Source organism: Stomoxys calcitrans, chromosome 1 (assembly GCF_963082655.1).
Source record: "Stomoxys calcitrans chromosome 1, idStoCalc2.1, whole genome shotgun sequence".
Classification (NCBI taxonomy): Eukaryota; Metazoa; Arthropoda; class Insecta; order Diptera; family Muscidae; genus Stomoxys; species Stomoxys calcitrans.
In genome coordinates, this window is record NC_081552.1 from 249,120,481 (window position 1) to 249,143,355 (window position 22,875).

Sequence of the window (22,875 nt, forward strand, 5' to 3'; positions counted from 1 at the left end):
GCATTTGTAGCTGGAACACTTGGAGCAATGTAACTTAGGTACCGGTTCAGGCAAGCTGTGGTCTACTGTTAAGTCACTCTCGAATGCCGGTAGACGGGATGACAGGACCTCAGTCGCCTTTGGCGATGTAACTGTGACTGATCCGAAGAGATGCGCCAGGTTGGGTAATCGTCAATTTATTGTGCATCCCAAGAGTGACAGGGCAAGGAGGAGAGACATTCGTCGTACCCGCGGTCTCCGAGCCGATGGACAGCCATTATAATTTACCGCGGGCGAAGTTACGAATGTCATCCGTGGCGCCAAATCATCCAAGGCGTTGGGCCCCGGCGGAAACTCTACACTGATGCTGAAGAATCTATTGGGTTGCCCAAAAAGTAATTGCGGGTTTTTTAAAAGAAAGTGAATGGATTTTTAATAAAACTTAGAATGAACTTTAATCAAATATACTTTTTTACACTTTTTTTCTAAAGCAAGCTAAAAGTAACAGCTGATAACTGACAGAAGAAAGAATGCAATTACAGAGTCACAAGCTGTGAAAAAATTTGTCAACGCCGACTATATGAAAAATCAGCAATTACTTTTTGGGCAACCCATAGATCTACCTGGAGTTGAGTACCTTACTACTGTCCTCAAACTGTCTTCGAACACTCTTAAAGTTTCCGATGTGGCAGAGTTATCCCGCCACCGTAGCGCAGGGGTTAGCGTGTCCGCCTATGACGCTGAACGCCTGGGTTCGAATCCTGGCGAGATCATTAGAAAAAAATTTTTAGCGATGGTTTTCCCCTCCTAATGCTGTCAACATTTGTGAGGTACGATGTCATGTAAAAATTCTCTCCAAAGAGGTGTCGCACTAAATCGAACTGCACTCATTGATATGTGAGAAGTTTGCCTCAGTTCCATAGTGGAATGTTCATGGGCAATTTTATCCCGCTATTGAAGCCTGGAAAGAATCCGAGTTTGGGAGTCGTACAGACCGATCTCGCTTCTCTCAGCAATAGCCAAGACGCTTGAGGCATTACTCCTCCCGAGCCTCGTAGGAGAATTTCCATTCGCCGAGCATCAGCAGGCATTTCGAAGACTGCATAGCACAACAACTGCTGTGCATGCCATCACCGCACACATTTGCCATGGTTTCAATCAGCCCAGGCCATGTGATAGGACGGTCCTCGTGGCACTGGACCTATCGAAGGCATTCGACACGGTCAACCATGCCAAACTATTTGAGGACATCGCCAACACGTCCCTCCAGCCTGGTCGGAAACGCTGGATCGCGAATAATCTGTGTGGTCGCCATTCATTTGTGGATTTAGGGATAAGAAGTCGAAGCACCGTAGAGTGAAACAGGAAGTTCCCCAAGGCGGGGTGATATCTCCGGCCTGTTTAACATCTAGCTATCCTCCATAAACCGCATCAAACTGTGACTTTTTCTGGATGCATTGCTAGCTCTTGCAATGCTTCTGGCTGATCTTCACTCCAAAATTTGACAATTCTGTCGTAAAATGAAAAAAGCGCACGAAGAACTTTCTTAACATAGAACGCGCTGAAGATGTTTGCCAGCCAAACAAAACACTTAATGTGCGTGAGCTGTTTAAACCAGTGTTGTCAAAAAGATAGTAGCTAAAGAATCACCCTTTATGTAATTTCTGGGGTCACAGTTTAATAGTTCGAGGAACACACAACCGTGGATTGGGGGTATATTAATCTAGCCATTCAGTTTGTCACACTGTAGGATTGCGGTTCAGATTTCGATATATTCCTAAATGGTGCCTTTTTAACGGATTTCGACAAAACGTTCGAGGTGGTGAGTATCCAAACTTATTTGCATGTTTTGTTTCGGATGGAATTGCACCTTCAAGAAGTCAAATGGGAGCTAGGGTTGCCCAAAAAGTAATTGCGGATTTTTCATATAGTCGGCGTTGACAAATTTTTTCACAGCTTGTGACTCTGTAATTGCATTCTTTCTTCTGTCAGTTATCAGCTGTTACTTTTAGCTTGCTTTAGAAAAAATGTGTATTTGATTAAAGTTCATTCTAAGTTTTATTAAAAATGCATTTACTTTCTTTTAAAAATCCGCAATTACTTTTTGGGCAACCCAATATATCAGGTTATGGACTGATTCAGATCAAACTCGGTACATATGTTGAACGCTATAACATAATAGAACTCGCAAAAGGCGAAGACCAAAACTCCGATGGAGTGATCGAGTGGAGAAAGACATCTCGAAACTGGGCATGAGAGATTGGAGAAGAAGCGTAGTAGACCGAGGCTAGAGAAATACATTTTCTGCAATGGCTAACAAAAGTCAAGTAAGTATAACATAAAACCACATGCAAAATTTTTGCTTAATCATTTAAAAGTTGCGCCCTTTAGATGCTCAAGCAGTCAAATTAGGGGAACAATTTTGTTAATTCATTTTTACTTAATAATGAAAATCCCCATATTATTGCATGAACTGAACAAAAGTTTTTTAGTTGTTTACTTTGATTTGGGTACCAATGATGAACATTGCTTGCAGTTTTTGTTTCTCGCATGGCTGAAAGGCCTATGTTTCTAAAAAAACTGTGTTACTAATTGGCAACTCATTTCACTTACCTATTTAGGAATATACCATGCAAACTTTAAGTATTTTACATGCATTAACAAGATACAGGTCATCGTTATTTAAAAAAAAACCGCTTGTAATTAGGTCAAAGTCGTTTTAAACTTAAGGGAGCTCAACCACGGCATTTACAATTAACCCATATTTCAACAATCTGTAGCATCTTTTAAAACTGCATTTTACAATAGTAGTCAAAGGAGAATGACTAAACTAACAAACGATCTTTATGAATTTATTAACTAGTCATGTAATTAATTTTTATACCCACCAGCATAGGTTGAAGGTATACTAATTTCGTCATTCTGTTTGTAACTCCTTGAAATATTCGTCTCAGACCCCATAAAGTTTAATATTGGGTTGCCCAAATAGTAATTGCGGATTTTTTAAATGAAAGTAAATGCATTTTTAATAAAACTTAGAATGAACTTTAATCAAATATACATTTTTTATACATTTTTTTTCTAAAGCAAGCTAAAAGTAGCAGCTGATAACTGACAGAAGAAAGAATGCAATTACAGAGTCACAAGCAGTGAAAAAATTTGTCAACGCCGACTATATGAAAAATCCGCAATTACTTATTGGGCAACGCAATATATCGTCATGACATTTTATGTCGATCTAGCTATGTCGGTCCGTCTGTCCGTCCGTCGGTCTGTCTGTCGAAAGCACGCTAACTTTCGAAAGAGTAAAGCTAGCCGCTTGAAATTTTGCACAAGTACTTCTTATAGGGGTAGGTTGGTTGGGATTGTAAATGGGCCATATCGGTTCATGTTTTGATATAGCTGTCATATTAACCGATCTTGCTTTCTTGAGCTTCTTGGGGTCTTGCTTTCTTGAGCTTCTAGAGGGCGCAATTTTTATCCGATTTGGCTATAATTTTTGCATGAGGTGTTTTGTTATGATTTCCAACAACTGTGCCAAGTATGGCTCAAATCGGTTCATAACCTGATATAGCTGCCATATAAACCGATTTTGAATCTTGACTTCTTGGGCCACTAGAGGACGCAATTCCTATCCGATTTGGTTGAAATTTTGCATGAGCTGTTTTGTTATGACTTCCCATAACTGTGCCAAGTATGGGTGAAATCGGCGCATAACCTGATATGACTGTCATATAAACCGATCTGGGGTCTTGACTTCTTGAGCTTTTAGAGGGCGCAAATTCTATCCGATTTCGCAGAAATTTTGCATGATGTGTTGCGTTATGACTTTTAACAAGAGCGCAAAGTATGGTTCAAATCGGTTCATAACCTGATACAGCTGTCATATAAACCGATCTGGGATCTTGACTTCTTGAGCCTCTATAGGGCGCAATTATTATCTGATTTGGATGAAATTTTGTACAACGGCTTCTTCCATGACCTTCAACATACGTGTCAAATATGGTCTGAATCGGTCTATAACCTAATACAGCTCACCTATAAAACGCTATTTTACTTTATGAGCCCCTAACAAGCGCAATTCTTACTCGATTTGGCTGAAATTTTACACAATTACTTCTACTCTGATCTCCAACATTCATTTCATTATGGTCCCAATCGGACCATAACTTGATATAGCTCCAATAGCATAGCAATTCTTTTCTTTTATCCTTTCCTTTCCTTTGTTTGCCTGAAAAGAGACACCGGGAAAAGAACTCGACAAATGCGATCCATGATGGAGGATATATAAGATTCGGCCCGACCGCACTTAGCACGCTTTTACTTGTTATACCCACCACCATAGGATAGGAGGTATATTCATTTAGTCATTCCGTTTGCAACGCATCGAAATATCAATTTCCGACCCTAAAAATTATACATATTTCGGATCGTCATAAAATTCTAAAACGATTTAACGATGTCCGTGTGTCTGTACGTCTATCCGTCTGTCTTTCCGTCTGTCACTTAACAGGCTTCAAAAATTGAGATATTCAGCTGAAATTCGACCCAAATACGTCTTTTTGATGCACTTTGTTTAAGTTCTAGGACGGGCCAAATCGGACGTTATTTGGATATAGCTGCAATATAGACCAATTTGCCGGTAAAGGGTCTATTGCCCATTAATGCTTCCCTTTTTAACCGATTTCTCTGAAAGTTGTAACAGTGAGTAGTTTTAGGACTCCCGACATCCGACCTAAATATGGTTCATATCGGACTATTTTTAGATATCACTGCCATATAGACCGATCTGCCGATTAAGGGTCTGAAGCCCATAAAAGCTTAATTTATGACCCGATTTTGCTGAAAGTTGAAACAGTGAGTAATTTTAGGCCTCCCGACATCTGTCCCAAATATGGTTTAGATCGGACTATATTTAGATATAGCTGTCATATAGACCGATCTACCGTTGAAGGGTCTGGAATCCATAAAAGATTCAATTATATAATTTTGTTCAGATCGGTCCAGATTTGGTTATAGGTGCCATATAGAACGATCTCTCGATTTAGAATCTTGTTTTTATTCGTTTTAATAGTTCACTTAATGCCAGACCTTTTTTTTATATTTTGCCTTACAACTAGGGTGTACACTCGATTAATCGTTATTCGATAAATCGATTATTCGTGACCTTTCAAATAATCGAACAATTGACAATGACACATTTTCAAATAAACAAATAATCGATTAATTTAGGAGGTTAATCGATTAATCGTTTGGATGTTAAAAAAGCGTAAAAACAGGTGAGTTGCGTTGCTTATCAGAATTTTTTTTATCATTTGGGCCCTACATAGGCAAAATTTCATTCAATTGGGATGAACCGCACTTGGAGATATTACCCGCACTTTAATTATAAGAATTTTATATTCTTGTTGTGCGGGTGTAAATAAAAAAATTACAAATTACAAATATTTGCTTTAGTTCAAAAAGGAAGATCAAATAAATCGGATCCAATTGCCTTACAGACAAATCAAATCGTCATACAGATATGAGAAATATTTGAAGTATAAGATCTCAAAAACTATTCCAAAATATATAATAATCGATTAATCGACAATCTCTTTCGGTCTTGTTCGATTAATAGTTGAACCTGGATTTTCAAACAAACAATTAATCGAATAATCCAAAAATACAACCACATGTTCACCCTACTTACAACTACAGCTTAGTTTATTGTGATTCTCTTGGAATTTCCAGCCTAGCCTCTCAGTCTCTGCATGTACTCTCAACGACAACTCTCAGTCGTAGTCCTGAAGTACAGTTTCACACTTATCCTTGGTTATCCAAAGGAATTTCAAACTATTTGCATCGGCTGCCGTATTGGTTTCCAAATTACAATCTCCATAGGTCAGGGTGCTGTAGAAATAAATTTTCATTGACAGACAAAAAGACCACTCTTTTTTGTATTAAAACTTACCCTGTATCTGCAAAATCAGCCAACATTTTTGTCAGCCTCTGTGATGCAACCACTTCATCTGGTCTCGGAGTGCTGCGAGAGATGGGTCTCAAAATCAAACTCAAATCATCCATGTGACTGGCTCCAAATGGGATTTCCCTTCTCAGAGAGAGGTCATAGCCAATGCCATAGTTTGCAGGAATATCATAAATGTAGCCATAGACAGGCGATGTAGAGTGACGACTGTGCAATTGCATGGCCTTTAGAATGCCTATTCTCATAAGAACATCGGTGTACATTTTTTGTATTTTTGCATAGTTTTGTACAGTGAAATTTTCACTTCCTATATAGACATCCTTTAGACTTTGGGCATATTCCCGGGGATCATCGTATAGATTGCGCAAAAATAAATTCTGAGGTGCCATATCAAGCCAATTTTCATTCATTTCATTTAGAAACTCGGAGCCAGTGCGTGAACTGATTCTCAAAAGTTCGGCAGCATTGAAAGCTCCATCATTGGAGGTGTACGAGGCAAGCCAGGGAATTTGGCTGAAGCGTCCTGAACGTATAATGCTTTCCGGCTGATCTGTTAAGAAGCCATTGGGACTATTTCGGGGCTCTATTACCGGTCCAAAGGTGGTGAAAGGATTATAGCCCCAATTGAGTAGAGATTGAACTGCTCCCACCACATCCTCAGCCATGCGGGATTTCAAGCAGACCTTTATGTCCTTGCTGCTTTGAGTGTTGGTACAATTGACCGCTGCGGCCAAGCGTTGAGCATTTGCCGAGGCGTTAACTGTTATGGCCCAAGGATTTAAGGCCACTCCACTCATGGAGACCACAGCTTTGGCTATATTCGCCAAAGAAGGTCTTAGCATATGCAAATGAGCACTGGCCGCTCCAGAACCATGACCGAAGAGTAAAATTTTCTCTGGATCTCCACCAAAGGCAGCAATATTTTGTTGTATCCATTGCAAGGCCAATTCTTGATCCTTTAAGCCATAATTTCCCGGCAACTCACTGTCTCCAGTGCTTATAAAGCCTAAGGGTCCCACACGGAAATTAATTTTCACCATAACCATGCGGCCACCCATCATTGAGGGTTCTGCATCGAATTCGGGACCACCGCCAAGCATAAAATGTCCACCATGCAAATAGGCCACCACAGGATATTTCACACCTCGAGGTTTGGGACTATATACGCTGACCGTTAGGCAATCTTCCACACCTCTGCGCTTGTTAACACCATGATCGCGAAACCATTGCATACAGTATTGAGGATAAACAGTGCCATTGAATTCCTGCGTCCATTGTTGTGCATATGGACGGGGAGCTTCAAATCTCAAATCACCCACTGGAGGTTCAGCATATGGTATGGATTCCCAACTATAGTACATACCCCATTCTTTGCCTCTAACGGGGCCATTGGCTATTTGTACAACAAGATCGGGATTATCAGCACATGTTGGATTGGGATTGGGGGTTTGGGCACCGGGTGCGCTGTTGCCATTACCCTTGGGAGGTTGACCAGCACCTGGCATAGCGGCATTGGTCATTCGACCACAATTGGTTGTTTGAGCACCTGCTGCGTTGGCGCCATTTTGGACTTGACCTGCTGCCGCAGCATTGCCATTTTGTTGAGCTCCACCTGCTCCCGCATTGCCATTTTGTTGATTACCACCTGCTGCATTGCCATTTTGTTGAGCTCCACCTGCTCCCGCATTGCCATTTTGTTGGTTACCACCTGCTGCTCCCGCATTGCCATTTTGTTGATTACCACCTGCTGCCGCAGCATTGCCATTTTGTTGATTACCACCTGCTCCCGCATTGCCATTTTGTTGGTTACCACCTGCTGCTCCCGCATTGCCATTTTGTTGGTTACCACCTGCTGCTCCCGCATTGCCATTTTGTTGATTACCACCTGCTCCCGCACCATTGCCATTTTGTTGAGCTCCATTTACTGCTCCCGCATTGCCATTTTGTTCAGCTCCACCTGCTCCCGCATTGCCATTTTGTTGGTTACCACCTGCTGCTCCTGCATTGCCATTTTGTTGATTACCACCTGCTGCCGCAGCATTGCCATTTTGTTGATTACCACCTGCTCCCGCACCATTGCCATTTTGTTGAGCTCCATTTACTGCTCCCGCATTGCCATTTTGTTGAGCTCCACCTGCTCCCACATTGCCATTTTGTTGAGCTCCATTTACTGCTCCCGCATTGCCATTTTGTTGATTACCACCACCTGCTCTCGCACCATTGCCATTTTGTTGATTACCACCACCTGCTCCCGCACCATTGGCATTTTGTTGATTGCTACCCGCTGCCGCTCCTAAATTTCCATTTTGTTGAGCTCCAGTTGCAGCTCCACCATTGCCATTTTGCCGATTTCCATCCGCAGCTGCGCCTAAATTACCATTTTGTTGAGCTCCACCTGCAGTTGCTTGAACTCCTCTCGACCTTGCAGCATTGCCATTTTGTTGACCTGCAGCATTTCCTTGGTCATTAGCATTAGCACCAGCTTGGCCGCTTACTCCATTTTCCAAAACTGCCACTAGGATCAAGCTAACCACAATGAAACGAAGTTCCATAATTTTTACCACCTCCGCAGGCGTTTCTACTCAATGTTGTCGCTAGACTAAGGGAAGCATCCAGAAATTTGGGTTATTTATATTTTTTGAACAGGTTATCCAGATCACTCACTTACTAATTAAACTCCAACGTGTGCTGTTATGCACCATACTGGGCTAAGCGACGGTTCGATTATTGGGTCATTGATGCTGGTAATTTATTGGGAAGAATTTTTTGTGTGAAAGTCATTTGAAACTTGATTCAATTGACTTACATTTACAACCTTGGATTGAATTTTTATTAATTTATATAGGCCTCACAATTATTGGTCCATTTTAGCATGAGACACTCAGTTCATTGCCTTGATGATATGGCGTCTGATCATTGACATGCATTAATCAGGTTAGCATCAATTGTAAATGTTCCGCATTTTACAACATTTAGACCTTATCGTTGTCATCAATATTTCTGGCATTCAGGCAGAGAAACCAATTTTTCAGCTCAGTCGTACTCTTAGCTGCCAAGTTAAGGACGCAGATTATTTGACAAGTGACATTGTATAGCGTGTAATAGTGTTCTTCTTTATGTACATTTTTTGGGTAAAGGGCGTTATGCATCTCAAACGAGATTTTCCTTGCCATAAGAAATGCATTGGCATATACATAGCGAAATTTTTGGCTTGCTTTATGTTACAGGTTAACTTGAGGTCCATACAGGACCAGAGATGGGAACTTGCATTGCTGCATGCCTATAAGTCACAACTTGTGTGTTATGCACTATCGAGTTGGGTTTTCTTTCTTCTTTTTGCTGTACTTTGGTATTGCATTCCAACTACCCATCATAAAGTCTATAACATTCTCTGTCTTCATTGACCCTGTCTGGTTTTTATGGGATACCCGTTGTTCCTTCCAGCGTGTACAGTGAATGAATGTGTGTTCTGCGTTATTTAGGCATTCTTCAGCTTCATAGAGGCACAAAGGAATATTCATGCTTCCCATGAATATTCCATTAAGGAACAAGGGCAATCTTCTCATATATCACTGTATGCTGTCCGATTCAAGTTTAAGCTAGGGCTTTCTACTCAAAATTGCTCGACTTCGACTCCAGGAAGATTGCTCGACTCCCACTCCGAAGTAAACTCAGAGCACTTAATTTTTTAAAACATTTTTTTTAAACTAGCTGGAGAGGGCCCGCTCCGCTGCGCCTTCTTTCACTCTCTTATTTTATATGAGCCCTATAGTGGCACGGTCAGGAAAAAAGTCCTGCTTGCATATCAAAGTGGTGCTCTACTACCAAATTTCTTTCGTTAGAGCCGGTATGGTCGGTAAATATGGGCGTGTTTTTGGGGGTGACGTTGACCCCCATGTATCAGAAATTTTTATTTCAAGTTTGTACTCTACTCTTAAATACCTTTCATTTTATATCCATAGCCGAACCGGGCCTGCTTCGCTGCGCCTTCTTTAACTCTCTAATATTTGTTTAAGGGTTGGAAGACTTCGTCTTGAATGTGTATATCGAATTCGTGCCACTGTCCGCCTATAACGCTAGACGCCTGCTTTCAAATCTTGGCGATAACATCGGACAAAATTAAAGCGGTGGTGATCCCCTCTTATGCTGGCGACATTTGCCATGCATGATCATTCAAAAAATTCTCCCCTAGAGATGTCGCACTGCGGCAAGCCATTCAGACTCGGCTATAAAAAAAAGTCCCTTATCATTGAGTTTAAACTTGAATCGAAAAGCTGTCATTGATGTGTTGGAAGTGTGCCCTTCTCGGTTCCTGGTAAAAATTTTTACTCCACTCCCAAGTACCTTTCTTTTGAGCCATATATTAACGTATTGGTAAATATTTTCGGTTTAGAGAGACACTTGGCCCTTGCTCTACTTTCAAATACATTTCGTATGAGCCCCATATTGCCGTGGTCAGAAAATATGAAATGTTTGGAGAGTGTTTTAGGGCTGGGGCAGCCACCGGCACTTTTCCCCGAAAATATATATAAAATTCGTTCTTTACTCCCAAATACCGTTGATTTGAGCTCCATATTGCATAATCGGAAGTTTAGGGGGCGCTTAAGGGCGTACCCCAATACACTTGGCTCGAAAATTGGATAACAGATTCGTTTTCTACTCTAAAATACCTTTCATTCAATGGGTCAATCAACCTATTTAACTTGTTTTCGGAAAGTAAAGCGCCACCTAGACTTGAACACAAATTTTAAAGTCATATTTGTAATCTACTCCAAAATACCTTTCATTTGAGTCCCATATAGACATGGTCGGCTAATATATTAATTTGGGGGTACTTGGGGGTTGGGGCGACCTCCCATTACTTGGACCTAATTTTGTATGCCATATTTGTAATATACTGTCGAATACTTTTCATTTGATACCCATATTGTGCCCATCGGTCCACTTTTTTGGTTTTGGACGGCCCTGTTGGGGTAGGGCGAAGGGACCACCCCCATCCGATATCTAAAAATTATGTAGCCTTTATTTCCTTCCAGCCAAACTTATACAATCTGTGAACATTTTAAGAAAATCGGTTCAGCCGTTTTTAATTCTACGGAGCAAACAAAAAAACCGACTTCCTTATAGCCATGGCGGGTCATACGCTCATTGAAGGCGTTTTTGGGGGGTAGGGTGACCCCCTATACTTCGATCTGTGTTTGTATGCCAGATTCGTAATCTACTCCCGAATACTTTTCATTTAAGGCCCATATTGACATGAAGGCCCAATATGTCTTTGTTGGGGAATTTTAGGGTTGGGGCGGCCCGATGGGTATTTAGACCCAAATTTTAATACCATATACGTATTATATTTTCCAATACCTTTCATTTGATACCCATATTGTTCCGATCAGTCCACTTTTGATTTTGGGTGGTGTTTTTGGGTGAAGGGGGAGCGCCCGCCCCCTTCCGAAATCAACAAATTATAAAGCCAATTTCTCCTTCCTTACCATATTCGTAATCTACTCACGAATACCTTTCATTTGAGTCCTATATTGTCATGATCGTCCAAAAAACCTATTATAGGGGGCTTTGGGGTTGGGGCGGCCCCCTAGTTACTTGGACCCAATTTTTAATATCAAATTCGTACTCTACTCCTGAATACCTTTCATTTGAGTCCCATACTGTCCCGATTAGTCCACTTTTATTTTTGGGTAGTACTTTTGGGGTAAGGGGGAGGGTCGCCCCCCTTCCGATATCAAAAAATTATATAGCCTATGTTTCCTTCCAGACCAACCTACACAATCTATGAACATTTTATTCAATTTTATATGTAAGATTTTAAATTAAAAAAAAAGATGTAAAAACGTGTCAAGTTCGGTCATGTCGAACTTTGGATACCTACCATCAAGGAAATAATAACTATCCTATTTTATTTTAACTCCACTACTATATCCGTAGTTATATCTAAATAGGGGCTGGTTTCGACCATATTTTATTCAGGTCCCGAGAACTCATATACAAGTAACATTTTCAGACAAGAAATCAGCTTTTTATGGGATTAAGACCCTAAATTGGAAGATCGGTCTACATGACAGCTATATCTATATAGTCTGATCTGAATTATATTTAGGTCGGATGTCTCACTATATCAAATTTTAACGAAGTCGAGCAATAAATAAAGATTTTATGAGCATCAGACCCTTAATCGGCATATTGGTCTATATGACAGCTATATCTAAATACAGTCCGACCTTTACCATATTTGGACCAGATGGCGGGTGGCGTAAAACAACTCACTGATTCAAATTTCAGCGAAATCGGGCGATAAATAAAGCTTTTATGGGCTTCAGACCCTTTATCGGCAGATCGGTCTATATGGCAGCTATATCTAAATTTAGTCCGATCGGTCGGATGTTGGGAAGTCTAACATTACTGTTTCAAATTTCAGCGAAATCGGGTAATAAATAAAGCTTTAATGCGCTTCAGACCCTTTACGGGAGATCGGTCTATATGGCAGCTATATCTAAATATAGTCCGATTTGAACCATATTTGGTGTCGGGAGGCCTAAAACGAACTTTCAGCGAAATCGGATAAAAAATAAAGCTTTAATGGGCTTCTGGACCTTTGTCGGCAGGTCGGTCTATCTGATTGCTATATCTAAATATAATCCGATCAGATCTCTTGATCGTCCCGACATTCTGAGTCGAACTAGCCATGTCCGTCCGTCCGTCTATCGAAATCATGATAGGAGTCGAACTCGTGGAGCTAGGCGCTTGAAATTTTGAACAGATACTTTATATTGATGTAGGTCGTTGGGGATTGCAAATGGGCTATATCGGTTCAGTTTTGGATGTAGCTCCCATATAAACCGATCTCCCGATTTGAATTCTTGAGGCCCTGGAAGCCGTAATTTTCATCCATTTTGGCTGAAATTTTGTACATGGTGTTTTGTTATGATTCCAAGAATTATGCCAAGTACGATCCAGATCGGCCAAGAACCTGCTATAGCTTTCATATAAACCGATCTCCCGATTTGACTTCTTGAGGCCTTACAAGCTGCAATTTCATCCGATTTGGCTGAAATTTTGCATGCGGTATTCTGCGGTATTCTGTGACTTCGAACAACTGTGCCAAGTACAGTCCAAATCGGTCTATAACCTGATATATTGTAGCTCCCATATAAACCACTCTCGCGATTTGATTTCTTGAGGCCTTACAAGCCGCAATTTAATCCGTTTTGGCTTGCATTTTGCGTGTGATGTTCCGTTACGACTAACAACAACTGTGCCAAGAACGGTACAAATCAGTCCGTATATAGCTCCCATGTAAACTGGTCTCTCGATCATCCTTGTTCGGTTCCTAGAGGCTATAATTTTTGCTGGTTTCACAGAAGTTTTGTAAGTAGAATAAAAATAAGCCCCTCAACTAAATTTTTAACAGAATCCACGGGGGTGGGTTCCCAAGATTCGGCCCGGCTAAACTTAGCACGCTTTTACTTGATTTTAACTAGTCTCATTGCCTACTTTACCGGTTATGATCACGATCGGTCTATATTTTGATATAACTGCCACATAGACCAGTCTCTCATATAACCGATCTCCCGATTTAAGGTCTTAGGCTCATAAAAGGTTCAATTATTGACTTAGCTGATTGATTTAGCTGAAATTTAGCACAATTAGTTCTGTTAGGCCCCTGGAGATTCGTACCAAGCAGGATCAAGATCGCGCTATATTTGAATATAGCAGCCATATGTACCTATCTCCCGATTTAAGTTCTTGGGACGATACAAACACGTTTATAACTCGATTTCGCTGAAATTTGATACAGTGCTCTGTGTTATGCTCTTCCGATTTAAGTACTTAGGCCTATAAAAGTGCATTTTTTAACCGATGAATTTCGTACAATGAGTTGTGTAAGACCCTAACATAGTCTAAATTTGTCTGCTCTGTCATTCCCCCTTACTCCGCTATTGCCCGAAAAACATGCAATGTGGAAAATACGTTAATTTGCTACTTTCACTACAAGTTTGTTCGTGACCTTACCGTCCTGGATGTTATATCTCCGATGGCCAGTTTACTATACTCGACCTCGACGCCCTCGCGTTAACACCATAACACCTTACATATTCCGTAATCACAAGTTTCTCCGCTTGCAGGATCTTATTATGGTAAGACTGTGGGAAATAAATCTCAAACCTTGAGTCCTCATTATAGACCCGCAGGCCCACTCAGTCCTCTAGCATTGATCCATCTGTATAGCATGAACTTCCAGATGGGAATTCTAAAGTTCTGGCAATCCAAGACCGTGCCGCTAGCAGCTGTGTTATGCATTCGATCTCAAGTTTCTTCGCAGGTATCCCATCCGAAACCGCTTCGATTTCATCGAGGTTTCGTGTCGCCACCTCAATTGTTCCGTGATGGTATGAACAGCTTCAGACTTCCATCCATTCTGCCATCGCCTCTATCCATTCTGCCATCATAGTTAATCTGTATATCCATAGGGCGGATAGTCTCCAGTACCCTGGTCGGCGTGATCTTCATCGCCTATTCTAAGACAACATGCTCTCTAAATCTATTGCAATGCCCATACGTTACAGCTTTTCTCCATCGCCGTCATGCAAACTCTTGTGGCGTTAGTATTTACTGGTCTAACCCCGCTCCTACAGACGGAGGAGCGTGATTCCTTGATTTGTCTCTCTTAGGTCTTTCCCAGGATTTGGAATAGTTTGAACATTTGTTCTAGCAGCGTAGACGTTTTTTTCAGATTTTCCACCCGATACCTCTCAATGTCGAGGTACTTTCCTACTGACGTCGTGATTCACTCATCACACTTTTGCGTCACATTTTTAGCTTCAGTAGCATTTCGATACCAAAGAATTAAACATCAAACCGATGGCTTTGGTGCAGGCACATCCTCCTGCAGAGACAAAGATGGAAATCTGGTAATCAACACAGATAGCATGCTGAGGATATGGAAAGAACATTTTACCCAACTGCTAGTGTCCGACGTCGGCTGCGAAGAGGATACCGCAGAACCAATCCCTGATGATGATATAGAGTGCAAGTGACCGATTAAAGAACAACAAGGCAGCAGGAGCCGACGGGTTACCCGCTGAACTATTTAAGACCGGAGGCGACACACTGATAAGGCGTATACATCAGCTTTTCTGCGCAATCTGACTAAAAGAACGCATACCCGATGATTGGAACCTCAGCACACTATGTCCCGTACACAAGAAAGGAGACAAGACAGAATGTGCCAACTACAGAGGTATAAGTCTCCTCCCCATCGCATACAAGATACTCTCGAGCGTACTGTGTGAAAGATTAAAACCTAAAGTCAATGAGATAATTGGGCCCTATCAATGCGGCTTTAGACCAGGTAAATCCACCCTAGACCAGATATTCACACTGCACCAAATCCTGGAAAAGACCCGAGAAGGACAAATCAACACCTACCACCTCTTTGTTGCCTACAAAGCCGCCTTCGATACTCCTTTACGTTCAAAGGTATTTCAAGCCATGTCTGAGTTTGGTATACCTGCAAAATTAATAAGACTCTGCAGGATGACACTTGCTGATACGCGTTCCTCAGTGAGAATAGGAAAGAATCTCTCTGAACCATTCCAGACCAAACGAGGTTTCAGACAAGGAGACAGATTATACGGGATGCAGATGTAAATAGATATGGCACACTAATCACAAGAGAACACATGCTACTCGCCTATGCCGACGACATCGATATCATGGGTCGGTCACCGGAAGTAGTAGAATGTCAGAATGGATGAAGAAGCTCCAGCAAAAAAGTCTTTTGAAGGCAAACACGGTGGTACACGCAAACCGGGAAGACCAAAAGCCCGATGGAAAGATCAAGTTGTGGGAGACACCTCGAAACTTATTGTCAGAGATTTTAGAATGAGCGCAAAAGATCGAGGCGCTTGGAACGCTATTCTACGTTCGGCTAGTGGAACAAATATTCTGTCATAGCCAATTAAAGTAAAGTAAAAGCATTTCGATACAGCTAATTCCAGGCTGAATGCTCAGCGGTGGTTACACTTGCAAGAGAATTACCTTAGGTTTTAGCTTCGCGTCATCTTTTATGATCTAAAAACCCATGACTAAGTTTCGTAATTATTTTAGCCGACTTTACATTTGACCTTTCTGTACACATAATTTTAAGTTTAACATTTTAATTACAGGTCCAAAATCTGTTCCCAGCAGTATGTCTTTTCGGTAACAACCAATCAATTTTTGATCTCAATAAATTTTACAGTTTACATCTTATACTCCAGCGTTTCACACTTATCTTTGGTAATTGACATTATCTTAATATATTCAGAAATTTTGCCAGAGTTATTCACAAAATCGCAATGACCAAATGAAAGTTTTCTGAAAATATAAAGGAAAGGTTAATCCTTTAAATTAAGAACGCTTCAGAAAAATCTCTTCAACCTACCCAGTTTCGATGAAGCCAATCAACATATCCACAAATTTATTGGCTATAATTTCTTCATCCTCGGTTAGATGTCGATTGCCAGTGCTCAAGAATAGAGTCAAATCATCCATGTGAACAGTACCTGTAGCCAAAGCAGTTACTAACATTACAATATCCAATATACATATCTCTCAGGATATCTCTTACCAAAGTAGACATCATTCCTTTTGGCCAAAAGCTGGCCTACTCCTGTTACACCAGGATTGTCATAAATGTAACCATAAACCGGAGCCTGGGAATATTTACTGTGCAGTTGTATTGACTCCAGAATTCCTTCTTTAAATGCCACATCGGTGAACAGATTGGAAAAGTTCATGTAGTTTTGAACCGTGAAGGGTTTATCCCCCAAATAGCGTTGCTTCAGTGCCTGGGCATATTCTTGGTAATCCTCCCGTATATTGTCTAGGAATATATTTTGTGGCAACAACTCCGGCCAATGTTCATTGAATTCGTATATGAACTCTTTGCCTGTTTTGGGATTTATTTTTAACATTTCGGCTGCATTGTAGCCACCTTCATCGGCGACTTGGGAGGCCAGCCAAGGTATTTGAGTGAAATTTCCAGACTTTATGATGTCCCTGGGGTGTTGTGTTAAAAAGGCTTGAGGTGCCTGTTTGTGTTCGATCACTGGTCCAAAAACACTAAAAGGATTGTAGCCAATATTGTGAAAATCTTTGACTGTGGCTACAATATCCTCAGGCTTTTGGCGTTTCAAACAATCCTTAAGATCTTGAGTGGTTTCCATGGGATAACAATTTACCAGCGAGCCCACTTTAATGGCCTTTTCACGTACATTTTTATGTAGAACCCAGGGGTTTAGAGCCACACCGCTGAAGGATATGGCAGCCTTGGCCACATTTTTCTCAGCAGATTGAAGCATAAGTAAATGGGTGGAAGCTCCTCCTGCCGAGAAGCCTGTGAGTAGAATTTTCTGGGGATCTCCTCCAAATTTTTCAATATTCTCCTTTATCCATGTCAAAGCCAGTTGTTGGTCCTTAAGGCCAAAATTTCCGGTTATAGCCTCGTCCTCAGTACTCAAAAAGCCTAAGGGTCCCAAGCGATAGGCAATTGTCACTAATATCAGTTTACCAGAGGCCATTAAACGTTCTGGATTATAGATTCTAACACCACCAAACATGAAACTTCCACCATGGATGAAAACCATAACAGGATAATTGTCTTTGCCCTGCACTTTAGGCTTGTAAACACTGACCGTTAGGCAGTCTTCAATGCCTCGAACTTTATTTTCTCCTTGGCGAAATTGATCCCATTGCATGCAATTGGGGGCTGTCTTGGTAGCATCGAATACATCTTGCCATTGCTGCCGAAAAGGTTGGGGAGCCTCAAATCTTAAATCCCCCACTGGAGGTACTGCATAGGGTATTGATTCCCAGCTGTAATACAGACCATTGTTGTCCTTGCCTCTTAGCACACCATTAGGAATTTCCACCAACAGCTCTTTGTTGTCCAGATTACACTTTCCACAGATTATTAAAGAAAAAAATAAACACCACAAGATTTTGACAGACATTGTGTTGTTAATCAACTGAAATCGCTGAGATGTAGACTTAGACTGATAGAAGATCAGCAATTTAAAGAGACCATTGGCTTACAAAATTTCGTTTTTGTTGTTGTTGGGCTTTAGCGATAAGAAATTTTCACAGGCAATATATGCAACACAATCCAAACGTATACCTTCGATTAGGCTCACTCTTGTGCATTGTCATAGGGGACATCTGGTCAAATAAAATGTTTCTAATGGAATTTTGAAAGATTATTGAGTCTTGTATTTGTAGTTGATATGTTTTCTTTGGATTGATGGGTTTTTATGGATTGTAATCTTTAGTCAAGATTTGTTTGAGGGGAAAATCAGTACCAGGCTTGAGTAGAGGCTTCTAAGATTTTCATAAGTGGAAACATATTTTGTAATTAGTTGTTGGTGTGATATGGTTTATGGTACCCCATTGGACAATCTTTTGCTTGCAATTTCCATACACCTAGAGAAATCATTGGTTGAAATTCGATTGAAAGAACAAAAGGATAAGATCTTAAACCAATTTCAAAAGTTCGAACCACAGATTGGTTGCTTTTATAGTTCAGTAGCTATATTAAACAATAACAAGTAAAAGCGTGCTAAGTTCGGCCAGGCCGAATCTTATATATCCTCCACCATGGATCGCATTTGTCGAGTTTCCCGGCATCTCTTCCTAGGCAAAAAAGAATAAAAGAAAAGATTTGCTCTGCTATTAGAGCGATATCAAGATATGGTCCGATTCGGACTACAATTAAATTAAATGTTGGAGACCTGTCTAAAATTTCAGCCAATTCAAATAAGAATTGCGACCTTTAGAGGCTTAAGAAGTCAAGATCCCAGATCGGTGTATTTGGCAGCTGTATCAGGTTATGAGCCGATTTGAACCCTATTTGACACAGTTGTTGAAAGCAAGAATAAAATACGTCATGCAAAATTTCAGCCAAATCGGATAGGAATTGCGCCCTCTAGAAGCTCAAGAAGTCAAGTCCCCAGATCTGTTTATATGACAGCTATATCAGGTTACGGATCGATTTGAACCATACTTGGCACAGTTGTTGAATATGATAACAAAATACTTCGTGCAAAACTTCATTCAAATCGGATAAGAATTGCGCCCTGTAGAGGCTCAAGAAGTCAAGACCCAAGATCGTTTATATGGTAGCTATATCAGATTATGGACCGATTTGCACCGTACTTGGCACCATTGTTGGATATCATAATGAAACACGTCGTGCAAAATTTCATTTCAATCGGATAAGAATTGCGCACTCTAGAGGTTCAAGAAGTCAAGACCCAAGATCGGTTTATAAGTCAACTATATCAGCTGATGGACCGATTTGAACCATACTTAGCGCAGTTGTTGGAAGTGATACCAAAACACCACGTTCAAAATTTTAGTCAAATCGGACTAGAATTGCGTCCTTTAGAGACTCAAGAAGTCAAGACCCAAGATGGGTTTATAAGGCAGCTATATCAAAACATGGAACGATATGGCCCATTTACAATCCGAACCGACCTACACTAATAAGAAGTATTTGTGCAAAATTTCAAGCGGCTAGCTTTACTCCTTCGGAAGTTAGCGTGCTTTCGACAGACAGACGGACGGACAGACGAACGGACATGGTAGATCGACATAAAATGTCGAGACGATCAAGAATATACAATATATAGTTTATGGGGTCTCAGACGAATATTTCGAGTAGTTACAAACAGTGATTAAAATGGGGGAGACGTCCAGCACGTATGGGGCCGTTCCAATGCGGTGAGAGTTGTGGATGGTTTGGATGTTATCCAAGTTGTTCCATCAACTGGTTGTGGACTGTATTTGTGGGATCACAGACTCACAGTTCTCACTAGGAGACTAAGGTAAAAGAGTTTGCTCGTAGAGTGGAGTACAAAAAAGGAGGAAAAGTAAAAAACAAAGAGTTAGGGTGATTTTACCAATTTATTGCTGACTCGATTGCTGCTGCTGACGAAGTGGCCGAGCTTAGCTATTTAAGCCCGCCAAGAAGCCTTCGAGTATCGGCATTTGTATCTTTTTTTTAGTACATTTTCATGACATTTGTATTTTGTTACGTTAAATTCAGTGCCTTTCCAACCGTTACAATTCATGTGTTTTTTTTTTTTTTGACTACGAATTCATGATTTTAAAACTAGTATTTCATAAGAATATAAAAAAATAAGTATAAACTTTGAGTTTATACAAACAGAATGACGAAATTTGTATACCCCCATCCTATGGTGGAGGGTCTAAAAAGGAGGGTCATCACAGTAAAAATCTAAGACGATCTAGCCATGTCCGTCTGTATGTTGAAATCACGCTGCAGTCTTTAAAAATAGAGATATTGAGCTGAAACTTTGCACAGATTCTTTTTTGTCCGTAAAGCAGGTTAAGTTCGAAGATGGACTATATCGGATTATATCTTGATATAGTCCCCATATAGACCGATCCCCCGATTTTGAGTATTAGGCCATTTCACATTCTTCTTCAATTTGGTTCAGATCGGTTCAGATCAGTTCAGACAGGTTCAGATGGGTTCAGATTTGGATATAGCTGCCATATAGACCGATCGGCGGATTTAAGGTTTTGGGTCCAAAAAAAGGCGCATTTATTGTCCGATTTTGCAAAAAATTTGGGACAGTGAGTTGTCTTAGGCCCTTCGAGATTTTTCTTTATTTTGGCCCAGATCGGTCTAGATTTAGTTATAGCTGCCATATAGACCGATTCTCCGATTTAGGGTCTTAGGCCCATAAGAGCCACATTTATTGTCCCATTTTGCTGAAATTTGGGACAGTGAGCTGTCTTAGGCCCTTCGACATATTTCTTTATTTTGGCCTAGATCGGTCCATGTATGGTTCAAATTGGTTTATAACCTGACATAGCTCTCATTAAATCGATTGCCGGATACGACTTCGCCTCTAGAGGGCATTATAATAATCCGATTTGGATGAAATTTTGCACGTTAAGTTTTGCTATGACTTTTAACTGCCTAGTATGGTCGAAATCGGCTGATAACTTCATATAACTGCCATGTAAACCAATCCGCCGAGTTGACTTCTTGAGCCTCTAGAGGGCGCAGTTTTTATACAATTTGACTACAATTATGCACTTAACGTTTTGCCTTGATTTTCGATAGTCGTGCCAAGTATGGTCCAAATCAGTCTATAACCTGTTATAGCTGCCATTTACCCAATCTCCCAATTTGATTTATTTAGCCTCTAGAGGGCGCAGTTATTATCCAATTTTGCATATAATATTTTGCTATGACTTCCAACAACCGTGTCGAGTGTGGTCGAACTCGCTTGATAACCTCATACAGCTGCCATATAAACCGATTGGTGGATTTGACTTCTTAAGCCTCAAGAGGGCGCTATTTTTATCCAATTTGGCTGAAATTTTGGTTGTAGAATTTTGCATTAACCTCCAACAGTCATGTCGAGTAAAGACAACATCGGACTATAACCCGACATAGCTCCCATATAAACCGATGGCCTGATTTGACTTTTTGAGCCTTTAGAGGGCACAATTTCTACCCGATTTCGCTGAAATTTTGCATTTTGCCGTGCCAACTATGATCGAAATCGGTCTGACATAGCGCTCATATAAAACGATTGCCAGATTTGACTTCTTGAGTCTCTAGTGGACGCCAGTATTATTCGATTTGGCTAAAATGTTGCATGTAGTGTTTTGTCATAACCTCCAACAGCCAAGTTATCGTATGGTTTAAATAGGCTTATTATCTGATATATTGTAGCTCCCAGATAAACCGATCGCCTGATTTGACTTACTGAGCATCTTAGGGCGCAGTTTTTAACCGATTTGGCTGAAAGTTTGCTTGTAGTTTTTTTTGCCATAACCTCCAAGAGTCATGTGGGGAATAGTCAAGATCGGTCTATAACCCGACATAGCTCCCATATAAACCGATCGCCGGATTTGACTACCTAAGCCACTAGAGGGCGCAGTTTTTAACCGATTTGGCTGAAATTTGGTATGTTGTGTTTTGCTATAACTTTCAGCAGCCGTGCAAAGTATGGTCCAAATCGGTCTATAAACTGATATAGCTGCCATATGACCCAATCGCCCGATTTGACTTTTTTAGCCTCTAGAGGGCGCAATTATTATCCGATTTGGCTAAAACTTCGCACGTTCTCTTTTGCTATGTCGTTCAACAACCGTGCCAAGTATGGTTCAATCAGTATATAACCTGGCATAGCTGGCATGTAAACCGATATGCCGATTTGACTTCCTAAGCCGCTAGATGGCGTATTTATTATTATTAGTTACTATGTAAATCGATGGCCCGGGTTGACTTCTTGAGCCTCTTGAGCGCGCACTTACTACACGATTTGGTTGAAATTTGAAACGTGTTTTTTTATACCCACCACTGAAGGATGGGGGTATATTCATTTTGTCATTCCGTTTGCAACACATCGAAATATCCATTTCCGACCCTATAAAGTATATATATTCTTAATCAGCGTAAAAATCTAAGACGATCTAGACATGTCCGTCCGTCTGTCTGTTGAAATCACGCTACAGTCTTCAAAAATAGAGATATTGAGCTGAAACTTTGGACAGATTCTTTTTTTGTCCATAAGCAGGTTAAGTTCGAAGATGGGCTATATCGGACTATATCTTGATATAGCTCCCATATAGACCGATCCTCCGGTTAAGGGTCTTAGGCCCATAAAAGCCACATTTATTATCCGGTTTTGCTAAAATTTGGGACAGTGAGTTCTGTTAGGCCCTTCGACATTCTTCGTCAATTTGGCTCAGATCGGTCTAGATTTGGATATAGCTGCCATGTAGACCGATCCTCCGATTTAGGGTCTTAGGCCCATAAAAGTCACATTTATTATCCGATTTTGCTGAAATTTGGGACAGTGAGTTGTTTTAGGCCTTTCGACATTCTTCGT

The 22,875-nt window shown here is 40.8% G+C and overlaps 2 protein-coding genes across 3 annotated transcripts; both read right to left on the reverse strand.

Annotated features, from left to right (window-relative positions):
- Positions 1-5,505: 5,505 nt before the first annotated feature.
- LOC106093552 (esterase-5B) lies at positions 5,506-10,098 on the reverse strand. 2 transcript variants are annotated; one of them, XM_059360889.1, is made up of 3 exons: positions 8,616-10,098; positions 5,933-8,546; positions 5,506-5,871 (listed from the first exon to the last, which is right to left on the reverse strand). In XM_059360889.1, exons 2-3 carry the CDS (start codon positions 8,497-8,499, stop codon positions 5,754-5,756), a joined length of 2,685 nt encoding a protein of 894 aa, XP_059216872.1. In that variant the 5' UTR covers positions 8,500-8,546; positions 8,616-10,098; the 3' UTR covers positions 5,506-5,753. The 2 variants fall into 2 exon arrangements, with proteins under 2 accessions (XP_059216872.1, XP_059216871.1); XM_059360888.1 differs by having other exon boundaries at positions 8,612-10,098.
- Positions 10,099-16,048: 5,950 nt separating this feature from the next.
- On the reverse strand, positions 16,049-17,982 carry LOC106093551 (esterase-5B). The gene is made up of 3 exons (XM_013260619.2): positions 16,572-17,982; positions 16,386-16,506; positions 16,049-16,318 (listed from the first exon to the last, which is right to left on the reverse strand). The coding sequence occupies exons 1-3, from the start codon at positions 17,953-17,955 to the stop codon at positions 16,204-16,206; spliced, it is 1,620 nt and encodes a 539-aa protein (XP_013116073.1). The 5' UTR covers positions 17,956-17,982; the 3' UTR covers positions 16,049-16,203.
- Positions 17,983-22,875: the final 4,893 nt, after the last annotated feature.